The sequence below is a fragment of the Anser anser genome, assembly GCF_964211835.1.
Source record: "Anser anser genome assembly, chromosome: 3".
In the NCBI taxonomy this organism is placed as follows: domain Eukaryota; kingdom Metazoa; phylum Chordata; class Aves; order Anseriformes; family Anatidae; genus Anser; species Anser anser.
In genome coordinates, this window is record NC_139722.1 from 102,125,151 (window position 1) to 102,141,567 (window position 16,417).

General features: G+C 35.9%; 1 protein-coding gene across 3 annotated transcripts in view; it reads left to right on the forward strand.

Moving 5' to 3' along the window:
* The window catches only part of USH2A (usherin), a 416,419-nt gene that overhangs the window by 168,301 nt on the left and 231,701 nt on the right, over positions 1 to 16,417 (forward strand). The window contains exons 25-30 of one of the 3 annotated variants that reach the window (XM_083828188.1): positions 1,267 to 1,455; positions 1,907 to 2,037; positions 6,715 to 6,988; positions 10,429 to 10,632; positions 10,763 to 10,843; positions 13,205 to 13,390. In XM_083828188.1, coding sequence (XP_083684314.1) covers positions 1,267 to 1,455; positions 1,907 to 2,037; positions 6,715 to 6,988; positions 10,429 to 10,632; positions 10,763 to 10,843; positions 13,205 to 13,390 — 1,065 coding nt within the window. Of the gene's footprint in view, positions 1 to 1,266; positions 1,456 to 1,906; positions 2,038 to 5,368; positions 6,989 to 10,428; positions 10,633 to 10,762; positions 10,844 to 13,204; positions 13,391 to 16,417 lie in introns of those variants that run through there. The other 2 variants (XM_083828190.1, XM_083828189.1) reach the window with 2 other exon arrangements.

Consider the following 16,417-nt stretch of genomic DNA (forward strand, 5'->3'; position numbering starts at 1 on the left):
TTATATAACTACAGAATTATAGAACTATGTCTGCAAGCAAGTTGTTGTGTAGGTGAAACTTATGTGTGTGTTTTATGTTCTAGATTCCAAAGTTATTTTCCAAAAATGCATGAAAATTGTTTTTACTAGCTTAAACACAAGTTTGTGCATCCCACCTGGTTGCAGAAATAGAATGTACTAGCCCTCTTTAGAGTGAGTTAGGATCCTTCAGGGACTGTTGCATTGTATTTAGTGGTGTATGAATATATCTGTATTCTACAGCTGTATTTGTGTGGAGCTAGATCATAGCTGGCTTCCACAGAATCAACAGACATATGTCTTCATATATAAACTTAGCCTATATGCCAAGAGTATAGTCTACCAACAGATAACTGGTACTTTTTAGTTCATAAAAAACCAGGATACAGTCAGCTGTTCTCAGTGTATTCGTATCCAGATTTACATTTTTTCATATAAATCTGAAAGCCAAACTGTTCATTAAGTTTGCATTCCCAACAGTGATAAAGACATGAAATTTAATCGATGACTTGCACTGAGGTATATAATATAACTATATACTATAATACAACTTCCTCTTCACCTTCTTTACTTCAGGTTACTAAACCCACAAATATGTGCATGTGTTCTTCTAAAAACTTTAGTTCATAAAATTATCGAGGATGTCTTCCTTAAAAACCTCAGCTAAATAATAAAAATGAGATTAAATATCATTCAAGAGAATACTATCTACTATCTACAAAACCAGATTTATACTTTTGTCTCCAGTAAAGAAAAAGAGACAGAAGTCATGCATGAGTGTTTTTTTTTTATCCAAACAAGGAAATAAGAACTTCCTGGTGGATCTTCTAGAAGTGTATTCACCTGTCGAAGCTTTTGCAACATTGCTTTTTCCTATTTAGCAGATGCATGCCTTTCTTCAAAATAGCGCCTTTTTTTTTTTTTTTAAGAGAGAATAAGCCTAAAATATTTCCTTGGAATCTTCATGGAGTAGTTATATTCTGTTGAGCTGAAGTCACCTGTATGCAATAACTCAACAAGTTTAAAATTTTCTAGCTATGTGGTAGTAGCTGCTGTCCTTAGTGACTAGATGCATTCATAAATCTGAATTAAGTTTGGAGACAGATTTAGTGATATATGATAATGATAGTGGTTATCAATTCACACTTGCACATATGTGATAGGGTGAATGTGTATAAAACATGTGCATTCATCCCTATGCTTAGTTGCAGGTGATTGGCTTTAATAAATGATTTTCCTTTTCTTCAGGGATGAAGACGATAATCCAGAAAGGATTTGTGGGGTGTCTCAGTGACTTTTTTTTGAAAAAAATGCATACACCTTATGAAAATTGGGAATCTTTGAACTGGCAGGATGCTGAAGAGCAAAACAACGTCTATCATATTTGGGAAGGGTGCCCCATTGTCCTATCAGAAGGAGCACATTTTCTTGGCAAAGGTAATTTGCTGTACAGTGTAGTAGCCATGTATATTCTTGCAACCTAAAAGGGAGTCATACTGAAAGTATTACAGTGATCTGATTTTCAAAGCAGTTTTAGTTATATAGTATTATTTTTAAATGCTTTAAACTTGCTTTCATGGAGAGGAGGTGCTGCTCTAACTGCAGGTAGATTTTTTTTTTTAGAAAGTCAGATGTCCATAATATATCAAAAAATGCCAGGTCTCACATTGTAGCAAGATGTTAGGACATTGCACCAGTTTGGTTTGTTACAATAAATTACGGAGAAGTGTCATTTACAAAGCTGAGTGAAAGCTATAAACGTTAGTCTTGAAACCTCTGAGATCTTCATGTCCAATCAGAAAGTAGCATATAGATTTCTGTTTTTTGTTTCATGAGCCTATTATTTCTGTATTTGATTAACTTATTCATGTATTTACTTTCTTTCAAGGCTTCCTAGAATTGCATTCAGATGTTTTCAGTGGCGGACAGGAATTTGAGATCTCCTTCAAATTCAGAACAGATCAACTGAATGGATTGCTTTTGTTTGTTTACAATAAAGATGGCCCAGATTATCTTGCAGTAAGTTTAGAAATCAGTACAAATAACTGTATTCAGGTATGATCATTGAGTTTTGCGTACTAAGATACACCCAGCAGATAAGTTACCCATGTTATTTATAATAAGAAAAATATCAGTATATGAAAAAGCAGAATTATTCTCTTTGCTGGGTTAGAAGTGAATAAAAAGTAGAATAAGAGACTTGTATTAAAAGAGTTCTCTTCATTCTTGGTTCATTTATAATCAATAAGATTTATTCATTTTGATTTAAAATATGAGAATTGCCATACAGACTGAAATTAGTGGTCCAGTTTAATACCATCTCACTTCTTTCACTGTTTTTTCAAAACTGTTGAGGAAGCTGCAAAAGTCCTGTATTAGGCAAATCTGTGAGAGATGCCTATGAACTTTCATTTTGTCTCTGTTAAATAAGACTGTTTTATGCTTAGGACTTTGGTTAAGGTTGAATATGTTTGTTGCAGTTTTTCAAACTCTTTGTACTGACTACATGGTTCTGTTTTCATATTTTTCTTCTTCCAAGGATTTTGAATATAATTAGACTGTGGTCACCACTGCATAGTGGGTCAACTATAGTTATTAGTTGCACCAACTAGCAGCTATTACAGAGGATTACATTGAAAGTAATATTTCTTTTTAGTAGATCCAAGAAGCAATCATTTACACATAGAGATTTTTGAGTCTATTGTTATTCTTTATAACCTGACCTGCCCTTTCCATTTCTATTTTATTTTATTTGTTTATTTATTACTTTGCAGCTGTTTTGCTAATGGCTTGTCACGTCAAAGCCTGTTTTATTGTATGGCATTATATCTAATGTGCTCTTTCTTTTAAACTTCTGACATAAAGCATATAAATATATTTTTCTCCTTTTCAGGTCAGCTATAACTTACTCTGTATTTACTTTTTATATTACTTTTTCAGCAGATGTTTTTTTCCTGGATTTTGAATTCTCCTAGACCTGATTGCTTCCTCCTTTTCAAGCAGCCTTGGTTCAGAAATTATAATGAGTTGCAATAGCAAGTCTTTTTAATTACATGCTATTGCTTTAGTTTGTCCTTAAGTAATGACCAGAGTCATGGGCTAGTAGCATAAGATGCTATATACACTATTGTCCCACACTAAAAAGACTAGTATGTATGTAATTCATGGTACAGGGGCACTATTTACTTGAACAGTATTCACAGGGACAAATGTGGGGCTTGGGTTCTTCTGGAGATTCTTGTGGCATGTGGTCCTTGTTTCCTTCCTCTTGCTCTGTGAAAGACTAACAGAAATATGAGAAAAGCTCTGGCTATAAAACAGAGGGGACTTAGTAAATTTAAAGTGTAGTCAAAAGCACAATGTAGACACAACACTTTTGTTTTGTACTCATACTGCCAGATTTTTGCCAGTTTTATATTTATATTATTTTTAACACCAAAAATTGTGGTTAGTTTTCATAGCATTTTTTCTAAACCAAGTAAAAATTTTTTAATGTCCCTTTACACCTGACTGGGACATCTCCATAACCTTGCGATGAGGAATTTTAGAGAGGATGAGTATATGCATGCTTTTCCAACCCTTGCAGCTTTGTGTTCTGCACATACATAATGATGACAGAAGGTTTTTCCGTACACTTGAGCTCACAAAAAAAGGTTAATAGGAAGTGAAAATGAGGTGTGTAGCATGTTGCGCATGAGCTACGATGTCTTTGTTAGGAGCTTTGGTCAGGAGACACTTGCACTGCAAAACAGATTAGAAGCTATACCACTTATCCTGAGCACAACGTATGATGGTATTCCCTGACCCATCCCTTTGCATAGATCACAGCTCTCTTATTAGCTTTATAGTTTTGGAATGACTGTAGCTAGACACATGGCTGCCTGCTACCAAACTGCCAAAGAGTCTCTCTTGTCTTCTGGCCAAGACAAAATTATGTCCTAGAAAGGTGCTCTGTGTAAAGGTCATTTCTTCCACGAGTTCCAAGCCCTGAGATAATTCACTGAAGTTAGAGAGGTCAGTCTGATTCTCTTTGGACCCAGACATAATAATTTTGAGCAAACTATGAACAGATAAAGTAGTATGAATTGCTCGCTCTTGCTCTGGCATGTGTCTCCCCGTGAAAACAAGAAAAACAAAAACAACAAAACTCTAATATCTAACTGTGATTTTTTCTGTTACAACTTGTGTGTTGCCTCTCATCCTTTCACTATGTATATCTGAGAAGAATCTGGGTCTGTCTTCTCTATATCCTTCCACAAGGTAGTTGAACAGAGGTGAAAGTTCTCATCACACCTACTCTTAAGACTGAATAAATCTGGTTCTCTCAGCCTCTTTTCATATGTCATGTACTCCAACACTGAGCAACTTGGTGCCCTTCCACTCAATTTACTCCAGTGTGTCAATATATCTTCCTTGGACCCACTGACTACCCTCTTTCTAATACAGCCCAGTGCCTGGTTGATCTTCATCATTTCGAGGGTACACTGCTGACCAGTGTTCAATTTGTAATCAACCTGGACCCTCCAAGTCATTTTCTTCAAAGCTGCTTTTTATTGCCTAAAAGATCAGCTGCAGCCTCTTTACTATCACCTGCAAACTTCCTAAGAGTACATTCATTCCACTTCCCAGATCATTAATACATTTTTTAAACAGAATTGGTCCCAGTATCAATACCTGAGAGATGTCACGAGTAGCCAGCTGCTTGTTGAACATGCCAGCATGCCTGTGGAAACTCTCCTTGCACTTTGTGTCCTTTTCCATATCCTGTCTGAGCTTTGGCTTTCCTGATTCCAACACTGCATGCTCAAATTAAGAATTGTGTGTAGAGGAACAGTATCATTGCAAGTTGCAGTGATGCTTAATATGTGTACTCCAAATTCTAAAAAGTATGCTTTTAACCACTGAACTGAGAACCTGTTCAGGTTTGGGGTTTTGGTGTAATGCTCTTAGAATGATCTTAATTTGTCTCTGGTGAGAGATGGTAACTAACATGTCCATCGGGAGAATGAGATGATCTTCATGTATTTATGGTTTAACATCATAATGTATATATATATGTATATATAGAGAGGATAAATTAACAATCAAGCATTTTTAAAGTGGTCTCAGAATTTTATCAAAAACAAAGAGTTCATGAGATGTTTTTCTAAACCTTTGCTTGGTACCAGAGACGACGTGTAAATGCCAGATGTATCCAGGACATTTTTTTTTTTTTTTTTTTTTAATCTTCATCATGCAGAACAGTTCAAACTGAACAGTGGTCTTCTAGCTGTTCTTGAGCACTCTAAATGTCAGTCCAGGTCATTACAAAAAGCACAAGCATCAATCTCTGCCTGCTTTCTGCTTTCAGACTATCAAACTGAGTAAATTGGAAGAGGGGATGTGCTGAGTCGATCACCCCATGTTGATCACCATGTCTTCTCTCCAGCCGCTAGGTCTGGCAGACTTGTTGGTGTACTGCTGTAGTCATGGACCTGAAACACTTTCTTCCCACCAGGACAGCGTGATCCATGTTATTTCTCATCAGTGAAAAAAAATGACGACTTGTCCAATGGACTGCTTTTACAAGCTATAGTATCAATACTGATGCCATGATTTCACCCGTATTTTAGCGACCTAAGCTATGAAGGGCTGTTTACGCATTGAAATGGGAAAAGCTGTGGTCCCAAAGAAGCAAATAGACAGGCAAAACCCTTGACTTCACAAAAGTCTTGTGAGCAAGCAGTCAGTGTGCAATTTGGAACAGGATAAACATTGCCAGGGGCATCTCAAGTACTGAGTTCTTTCATATACTGGAGTCCCTGTTAAGAAAATACAATCTGATTATGAATACTGCAATATTAATGTTACCAGAAACCTAAATATGTCAGCTTGTCAATGCTGGTAATAAGCATTTATATTATTTTTTTAGTTTTTATTTACTTAAGAATTTGTCATGAAAGAAAAAATGCCTTTTTGTGAGCTTATCCATACTTTTCAACCACAAGTTCATCATCAGAATGTTTAGTGCTCTATACCTGCCGATTTACACTCTCACCCCACTTGCATTCAATTCAGTTAGGATAAAAAGTTTTGCAGCAAAGCATTTGGAAACTTCTACAGTAAAAATTTAAGTAAAATGTGTTTCTATTAGAAAACTGGCACATTAATCTCAAAAAGCACATACAAAAACAATTATTTTCTTACAAGATTTAGGAGAATGAGGATGAAATACAGAATCAATGTACGCTGGAGAAATTTGAAATTGAGTTCACCAGCCAATTAAAAAGAGCTTAATCAGGTCTGACATTTCATTTCCTTATTATCTTCTTACATTCTTCCCAAAAATGAATTGATAGATAAAATGCTGTTTTCTCATTCTCAAAAAAAAAAAAAAACGAAAACAGTCCTGATTCATTGTCTTTTCTTTTTACTTAGTTACATTAGTGACAAATCAGTTGTCAAAAAAAAACCCACAACAAACAAACAAAAAAACACACAGAATATATGTTCCTACATTTTGAATTTAACTGGTGCACTGCATTTAGCGTGGTTTGTGCAAACAATTTTACTTGAATTTCTGCTATCCTGAAGATAAAAATATCATTACCATTTTAAAAGTTGATTTATTTTTAAAATATCTGCAGTGTACTCATCTTTTATTGTTCTGTATGTGACATCTTTTTCAAAATATTTTCTCTGTTTTAAAATCTATAGATTGAACTGAAAAGTGGAATATTAAACGTCTTGTTAAAAACGGGCACTGTCTTTACACAAGTGGATCTCTGGTTAGGACTGTCTTATTGTGATGGAAAGTGGAAGAAAGTAACTGTGAACAAGGAGGGCTCTGTAGTTTCAGCAAGTATGGATGAACTGAGAGAGCAGATGCTGGAACCCCATGTTCAGCAACTAAAAGTAAACTCACCTATCTACATAGGAGGAATCCCCCCTGAGATTCAGAGTTTTTATAAAGAGCTGGGGCCAGAACAAGGTAAGGTGACACCAAGAGCAACTTAAGTTTTTCAAAAACTAGCACCATGTGCAAGGTTGTTGGTGGACGCTCTGCTCATAGTATAAATTCATGAATATGTAACATTTATCAACACTAGCAGAGAAGTAATTCATCCTCCCATCCATTGCTATTTTAACTGCAGTTATCCATAGACATTCAGCTTAATTTACCCCTTTGTAATGCTATCCTTTTGTAATGCTATCAAATCTTTCCAAGCTAGTGATAGGTGGAGCAATCCAAGTCATAAGAGAGAAGAAATTGGAGAATAGCAAATGGTTATCTGAGATACCCGACCAGAAGAGCTCAGATCACTCTCAGAGAAAGCCAGTTCCGATCAACTTGTTTCACTTGATCAGCTTGTCATGTTAGTCACAGATCTGGAATACAAAACCAATGGAACAGAGTACAAACAGCTTAAACCATTGTAGTGAGGCTGGATGCTGGCACACGTAGCAAACAGTAAGGGCTTATTAGTCCTTTTGCAAACAATACTGATTATGGTCTAAAAAAAATAGTATAAAATCCTGAATTTGGATTTTGGCTATGTTACCTGGTGATCTTTTTCACATTACCAAGAGGAAGGGAGACGTCCACTGTGACCCTTTTGCTCTGGGATAGGTCACATTTATAGGAAAAAGAGAAAAGCATTATTTATAGTCTGCACCTAAGGATTGAATGTATGAAATGTAGTCAAAAAGCTGCCTAAAAATTACCCATTTACTGTTTGGGTGTGGATTTTTGTTACTTATGATGCTATTCATCAGTCCTGGTGTATTTTTCGGATACAATGAGCAAACAAGTTGCAGTCAGTGAGTGTTTAGTGGGGAACCTATTAAATAACTTTACACATTAAATGCATGCATTCAAGTAAGCTCTGCAGAGCTTCATAGAAGCCTTGTGAATTCACAGCTACAGAAAGGACTGAATCAAATCAAAGCACTAACGTTCACAGCTCAAAAATATTGTTTTAAATATTCTTCCAGCTGTAGGTATCAAACATTTTATAATCTTCCTCCAGGTTCCAGATGCACAATTTTAATGGCCCAAAAGAGCTACCAAGTCATAGCCTGACAATGTTGCCTCATAGCAGATGGTATGGCCTTGTCAGTGAATGCATTCTTAGTTCCTGCAGCAAAGAGATCTGTGAACAAAGAATCTAGGGCAAAATAACATCTAAAGTAAATGCCTGAAGTGAATATTCAGGCACATCAATTAATGTTACTTTTTTCACCCTGCCTGCCCAGCACACTGCAAAAGAAGATGGCAGCAGTAAATTTGGTTTCAGAACTTCTGATGACAAAAATATTTTTGTGTTCCTAAATGAAGATTTAGATGAGCAAGATTAGGCATCCACATATTAAAATTTAGGCTTAAGCGCATATTTTTAACTTATGTCTGACCCTGTCACATTCTCAAATATAGCCTGTCAGTTTCTATCAGTGTGACCAATCAGAATGATATTGGTAATGGCAAGATTGAGCAAAAAGAAAGGAGGTAAGGTTGAAACAGGACATAGGTCCACAGGATGTTAGGGCACACAGTCCAGAAAGTATTGACATCTGTGTTTTGCTTTTCTCTAATGTGAATTTCAAATAAGCTTGTGTTACTAGACTGTTATAATTAGTAGAAAACATGCTATAAACACTACATACTTAATATACTTTTTGCTTAATACTTTTTATTTCAATTTTGCTTTATACAACTCCCTAAAACATAGAGTTTTGAAACGTACTTTTATTTAGGAATATAATGATATATTGGTATGATAAATGGAATATGGAGACTTTCACAGGTTAATAAATATTTACCAAAAGTTTTCTCAATTAATGGCTGCTTGGTAGTAAATTTTGAATAAATGCATGTTGTTTTCTTCACCTCAAGCAAGGGATAAATATCCTCCTCTCCCCCCCCCCCCCACCTCTACGTCACTTACTTTAAGAAATTTCAGCTAGAGGCTGTGGGCCTTTGCATGACACATCACATGTAGTCCTGAGAAGTCACTGTGGAGGGGAGCTGGCAGGAAAGTTTGTGAGAATTTGTACTGTGATTATTTATTCTGCAGCTTCCTGAGCATAAACAAAAAACTACTTGGCTGACATCAGTCAGAAGTCTATAAATAGTGATAAATGCATCTAGAATGATCCTAAGGAAAAAAAAAAAAAAAAAGGATTAAAATAGGTTATATAGTATGCATCCCAATCACAAATAAAGCAATGGTTCATTTTGTCTAATTATTAAGATGCTTGTGGAGACTGGGATTAATTCTTTCCTCTGCCACAGACTCAGAAACCAACCAAATCTCTGTGGAGTAGGAGTTGAGCTTAAATTAAGATGTGTCTATTTAAAAGAGCAATATCTCTAAATTCCCAGCATGGTGGAGGCAGAAGGTGTTTTATAGGCTTATTCAAAATAGGTATCCACCTTCAATGCCACTTCCCTTTTCCATGAACTATGCATGAATATTGGATTCTTAACTCAGGTGGCTAAGTGTGAATACTGCTTTCATCTTCCATCTTGTAGAAATAAAGGCTATAAAAGTACAAAAGATATAAATATAATGCTTGCACAAAGCTGAAAAAGAGCACTGATCTGCGAGAGACTGATTTTTAATTTGCAAAGTTAATACAAAAATGAATTAAGTCTTCAGTTTGGTTACTGTTTCCATTGGTTTTACATTAACCACTGACCGCTGAACTTTACCCAGATCTGAGAAATAGTTTACATCAATGTATTAATTTCTTTATAAATTATGTCATAGAAATATAAGGAAACTTGAAGAACTGCACCCTGAAATTTTGTGATTTTGTTTTTGCAAATAACTAATTTAACATATTTATAATATTGGTAAAAATGTAACACACACACTGAAATGTAAATGTACACCTATATACAAATAAATATAAAAGTTACTTAATTTTTTCAAGTAAACAAACAGTTTGGGGGTTATGTTTTCAGAATATGTTTGCAAGCAGTATACCAGATATACCTGTATTACAATAATCTGATATACCTCTGTCATCTCTTTGGTATGTTTTAAATCTACATATCCTCAGTTTGAGGAGAATGTATCAACAAAAACATCAGCAAGCAACAAAAAGCTGATTTTCAAATTCAGAATCACTTTTATGGTAATAATTTTAAAGGCAGAAGGGATGAAGCAGAAAAGAAATATTTTTTCATGGGATGGAACTGATAACAATGAAAGTACAGTTCAGTAAGGCAGGAATTCCACACTAGAATACCAGTGATTTTTACTAGCATTAGTGTCTTGACAGGAGGGACAGAATTCTCATGTTGGAAGTTAACATTTTCACATTACAGTCTTTAATGCTGAAGATATAGATTTGAAAGGAACAAAAATGACTCTTAATTAATGACTGAGGCTCTTTATGTGATACTAATCCCTTACTGTTTGCTAGGTTTCGGTGGTTGCATGAAGGATGTTAAATTTACACGAGGTGCTGTCGTTAACTTGGCATCTGTGTCCAGCAGTGCTGTCAGAGTCAATCTGGATGGATGCCTATCAACTGACAGTGCTGTTAACTGCAGGGGAAATGACTCCATCCTAGTATACCGAGGAAAAGAGCAGAGTGTTTATGAGAATGGTCTACAACCATTTACAGGTAACACATCGGTTCCTTAAACAAAATACATAATTTTTATTTTGTTCTGTATTAATGTGTTACCATGTTCAGTCTTTTTTTTTTTTTTTTTCTTTTTCTCCCCTTTTATGTTTCTCTGTTTTCTTTGAAGAATACCTTTACCGGGTGGTTGCCTCAAATGAAGGAGGATCAGTATCTAGTGTATGGACCCGCGTTCGTACAAGAGAGTCAGGTAAATACAGTTTTAAGGCTTACTTATAACTTTTTTTTTCATATGCTACCTAATCTATCTAATGTTAGGTTAGAGGAAATCCCACCACAACAATTTTGAGCAGTCTAAGTTGCATAGTATTTCTAAAGGGACTAAAACTGCTTGATGCTTTGGATAGGTAGCAAGTGACTGTCTCATTTCAGCTATAATGTGTTTAGGCAAAAAATTTCCATATATAATTCCAAGTCTTTTCCAAATACATATTGTATTATGCAATTGTATGAGAGCAAGGAATGTGAAATAATTGAATTGCATTAAATGAATAAGAAGAGACATGCATCTAGGCACATTGATACGTGCATATCCAAACTCACATTATGGAAGTCTGCTAGAGGAAGTAAATTTCCTATTTTTCCTATGTATAACCAAGTGATACAAAATCAAGTGCAGAGAAAGGAGATAGCGGGATAGCAGGAGCAAGCTGTGGAGGATGAGAAGCCATGTAGTTAGTGAGAAGAGGGTCTAGTACAAGCTTTTATTTACGTTGCCTGCACATGGCTATGCTGCTCATTGCTGTTGAATGATGAGAGTGGGGGAAGGATTCTTTTTACAAGTAACCTGTACGTTGTGTGTGAAAATACAGTAATATTTAACAGAAAAGCAGCATGTGCCTTGTGGAAAGGGTTTCAAAGGAACATAATTCCTGCTGAGCCTTAAAGATCACATTTGTCTTACATATCATGAAGAGAATTTAAAGGACATTTCCTTTTCTGTTCAGTGTTTTTAGCAAACTTTATTGAGCCAGCAAGTTTTAAGATCTACAGTTCTGCATTTTTTATTTACTCAACTTTTCCTCTTCCATAAATTGAAGCCTTAACTGCATTCCATTAATGCAGAGAATTCTTTTGATACAAGATATTCAATGCATGATCTTAAAAAAAAGATAGCCTGTGTTAATATTTGACTTGCAATGCACTCTTACACAACTTAGTGTCATTAGTTTGTGTACCACCCAGAAGAAAGAAGATGTATATATATTTTCATATCAAGTGTGTGACCACAGTAGGTTTTTCCATAAATTTATGTTTGTAAGCTGACCACAGCATTGAGCAACTACATGTTCCCCAGGGTTGAAGAATAATTGCACTATTTAATTATTTTTGAGTTGTTTTTGAGATGTCCCTTATGAGAAGAACATCTGCTATACCGTACCTTACCTTGCTCTGTAATACATTTCAGAACTAATAAAATCAATATAATACTGTATTAACTGAAACTTTCTAAGACTATCACATTGCTTCTTTATATAAGCATTATGACTTCCAAGTATTTTTTATACTTTGCATTCTAGTACCTTTCTTATCAAAAACAAACAACAACAACAACAACAACAAAAAACAGAAAAAACAGCAAACACTGTCTGTATTTATATTTAATGAAACTAAACAATAAAATTACAAAAAAGTGGTTATTTGATGGTGAAAAAAGCAAATGAACATCAGCAGGGCTAGGGAGGCCACATGCATTTACAGCAAACTCATCATCCATCATCCTGCCATAGTGTTCCTTGGGCCTTTCCTCTGCATCCCTTGTGCAGTCATCTGTGATGAAGTTGTTACTGGCCAGACCTTTACTTGGTATAGCAATATCTAATAAATAGTTAAAGGTTATGGGAAATGGGATTTTATTTTATTTTATTTTTCATTAGTAACATTATGCATACATGAGTTTGGCTTTCCAGTTCTTTTGAAAATCTTCATTTTTTTTTCTCCCTAATGACACCCCCTAATTCTATGGAATGATCAGAAGCAAAGGGTTTTGCAAAAAGGCCTAACAAGTCTCTGCTTTGCCCTAAGACAGTTGTCTAGAATTTTGCAAACATGAAAGTAAATTAGTAAGTTTAAATTTTTGAAGCACTTTTGTAAATGAGGATGCACAGTTTTAGAGATGTTCCATATTTGTGTCATTCTTTGGCTTGGATACCCAACAGATAAAAGTCAAACCCTTCTGTGTTGCAGTAACGTCTTGCTTCATTCAGTTGCATGATTATAAAACCTGAATTTGTTAGCTATATACAGTCCACATCCTCTTTTTGAGTGATGCTTAAATATATTTGATACATTAAATGTTTTTCGAAAACCTCAACAAGATGAGAAGGAATGCTATGTAGATGGAGTTTTGATGGTTTTGAAATATAGCTTAAACTGAATAGCTCAAGATGTGCAGTCATATTAAATCAATGCTGAAAAGTTACAACTCTAATAAATTGTATTTATGCTAATGGTTGAGTCTGATTTACTGCAGCCATTAAAAGTGAAGAATAGGGGCAATAGTCTCCTTAGAACTGCCATTTTCTCTATTTTCTATTTTATCCTTCCACAGTTCCACAAAATGTGCCAACTCCCTCAAGAGTTCACAGTATAAATGGTTACAGCATTGAGGTCACCTGGGACAAACCTGCTGGGGTCATAGGTGTAATTGAGAAGTACATTTTGAAAGCATATGAAGAGGATGGTCCCAATGTACCCATCACTAGTGCTGAGCTTGCTGACACTAGTATGCTCACAGGTAAATGTTGTTAAGTACCACTTTCTAGGCACATCTAATAACATGGCATGTTTATACTGCCTTTTGTTGAGCTATGAAGTATTACTTGTCTATTTTTTTGTATACAGGTTATATATAATATTTGGATGGGAGGTATGTGTTGTCAGCATCTGCGTATATAGCAATGTACTGACTTCAAGGAACAATAGAAATTAAGATACATCTCAAACACTAAAAAATATTCTTATTTAAGCTATTTTTTTCCAACCCAGTGATGATTTTGGAGGGGAATGCTTATTGTTTGTTTTTACTTACTATACACGATGTTTCTTTCTCCCGTTTTTACATCCAGTTCACCTATGTGAACTTTAAACCTGAGTCCCATAAGATTCTATTTGACCTGATAGACCAAAGCACTTGATATACTTGCCTAAATTTGACCATGTCAACCTAACTGATTTCAGTGGGAACTAGCATGCATTTATGTTAATCAGATGCTGTGCTCGCTAATACTGGGAAGTGGATGTAGGTTATTATGGAATGAAGAAATTTATGTCCTTGGGTTTATTGGATGTGGTCACTGTTGAGCTGTGGGTTGTGAACAGAAGCTGTATGAACCATTGCACATGAGGTGTGCTTTCTGGTGTCTTGGTTTTTTACCTGTAGGAGGCAGACATTTTTAGAAACAGCAGACTCTTTGTTCACTACAAAGAGAACATTTTGGGACATTTCCTCCTGTCAGAACAATCTTATTTTCTTATTTACACTTACTTTCACTATACATATTCTCTAAAATTAATTATATAATTTATAAAAATTAAAAGCATGGTAATGACATAATACTCAAAGCTGATGCTTTGATGTGCCTTGGCCTCAGGCAATAAAACAACTTCAAAAAGTGCCTTAACCCTCTGGCAGTATATTACTGCTGCTTTCCTGAAGCCCAGGTAATATGTGCTTAGTGTTTTTACATAAATATGTATGTTTTGTGTTGTGTCTCTGCTATAATGTAGATATAAATTTTCAAGAGCAAGCATGCACATATTTTATCTTCTTCAGTTTGAAAGCTCTTTTGACTATTTGTGAGTAATGTGCTACAATACTAAAACTGCACAGGCATACTCTGATTTGTTTGATTAACTTCTTGTTTGAAGTTGTATATTCTATGTTGTATATTCTAAGCATATGAATTAGATGGCTTATAAACAACTGATGTTTGAAACTTAAATTTAGTTTAATTCTTGTTGGTATTATGCCATGATTGAGTATTAGGGTTATGAGAAAGTCTACACTGGGCTGGACAGGTAAGAGGTATCTGTGTGCAGCTTTCAGGAGGCAGAAGGATAAGATTTTTCTTTATATTAAATTGAGGTAGTAAATTGATCCCATTTTTTTAGCGTATTATAGCAGATAGCTGCTGAGTACTGCAAAATCGAGTGACCCTAAGAACTTAAAACCAACCGTATTCACCCATTGTCCTCTCTGACAATGTCAGATTGTAGATGCTTAGGAAGACAATATAATACACAAAGTCAGACTTCCTGTTAATACAACTTTAGCTAGTAGTTCGTGGAAGGCCTGAGCTGAAATTTGCATCTGCACTATCATGCTGAATGGTCTGTGGTAGTATTGTCTTTCTTTTTTTCATCCATTTATGCTTTTGCCTTCTGTAATTTGCTATAGCTGTAAGTTTTCAAATTCAGTTTTGTCTGTGTGGAAGGGGTACTTCCTTTTGTTATAACTGCTGCCCAATAGTTTAGTTATGTATTTCCCAATTTTGGCATTGTAAGAAATATGTAATTCAGGTCTTCATGCTGAGGTCAGAGCTGAGACAAATGAAAATCTATTTCTGTTAAATCACTGATCTTGAAGTGATTTTACCTTCAGCCTGTTGATTTCAGTGCAGTCTGAATTAACGCTGACTTTTGATGACTAGTCAAATTTTGCCCCCAAAAGTAGATTCACAGTGTGTAGATAATAAGCATGCAAGTTCACTTAAATGCAAGCTGAGGGCTAGCAAAAGGATACCTGTTGGATTGTCAGATAACTTGTTTGCCTAAGCATGCTAGGTCAGTTTGTTTGCTGCCAGGCATACCTGGATGTAATCTGGAGAGCAACCGTATAGTAACAAAGGGTGGTGGTGGGACAGTAAAGAATGCTTCTTTTCATGTGGCATAAATGTGTCAGTTGCAGTTTTGCTGCTGGTAACACAGGATAAGAGATGATATATAGCCATAAATGTAAATTCCATTATGTCTTGATGTGGCACGTGTTCCTGCTATGCAAAATATAATTTATTTGCAAATATTTGTGTTTAATCTGTGAATTTGATGTAAATTTAAGAAGAAATGAGAAGTAAAAATCAGCATTATCTTGACAAGCCTTACTGAAGTCTAGGTAGACCACATCCACTGCCTTTTCCTCATTCACTGTGTATGTCACCTTGTCGTAGGAGATCAGGTTAGTCAAGCAGGACCTGTGTTTCATAAACCCATGCTGACTGGGTCTTGTATATGGACGTTTGCTAGCCGCCAGTTGACTGGGACCTCCCCTGATAGCCAGGGCAGTCCCATAGACTTGCATACATCTAAGTGGAGTAGCAGGTCGCTAACCATTTCCTCACGGATTATGAGGGCTTCATTCTGCTCCCTGTCCCTATGTACCAGCTCAGGGGGCTGGGTACTTGCAGAACAACTGGTCTTGCTGCTAAAGCCTGAGGCAAAGAAGGCATTAAGTACCTCAGACTTTTCCTCATCTCTTGTTACTGTTTCCTTCACATCCAATAAAGGATGGAGATTCTCCTTAGTCCTCCTTTGCTTGTTTTTGTATCAAAGGTCAAAAACCCTCTTTTTCTTCCTGAGCTCTAGCCTCAGCTCTCTGTTCAGCCTGGGTGGTCTTCTTCCATGCCAGCTCATCTTTTGGCATGTGAGGATGGCCTGCTCCTGTGCCTTTAGGTTTTCTTTCTTGAAGAGTGTCCAGCCTTCCTGGACTCCTTTGCCCTTCAGGGCTGCTTCCCAAGGGACTCTGCCAACCAGTCTCCTTAACAGG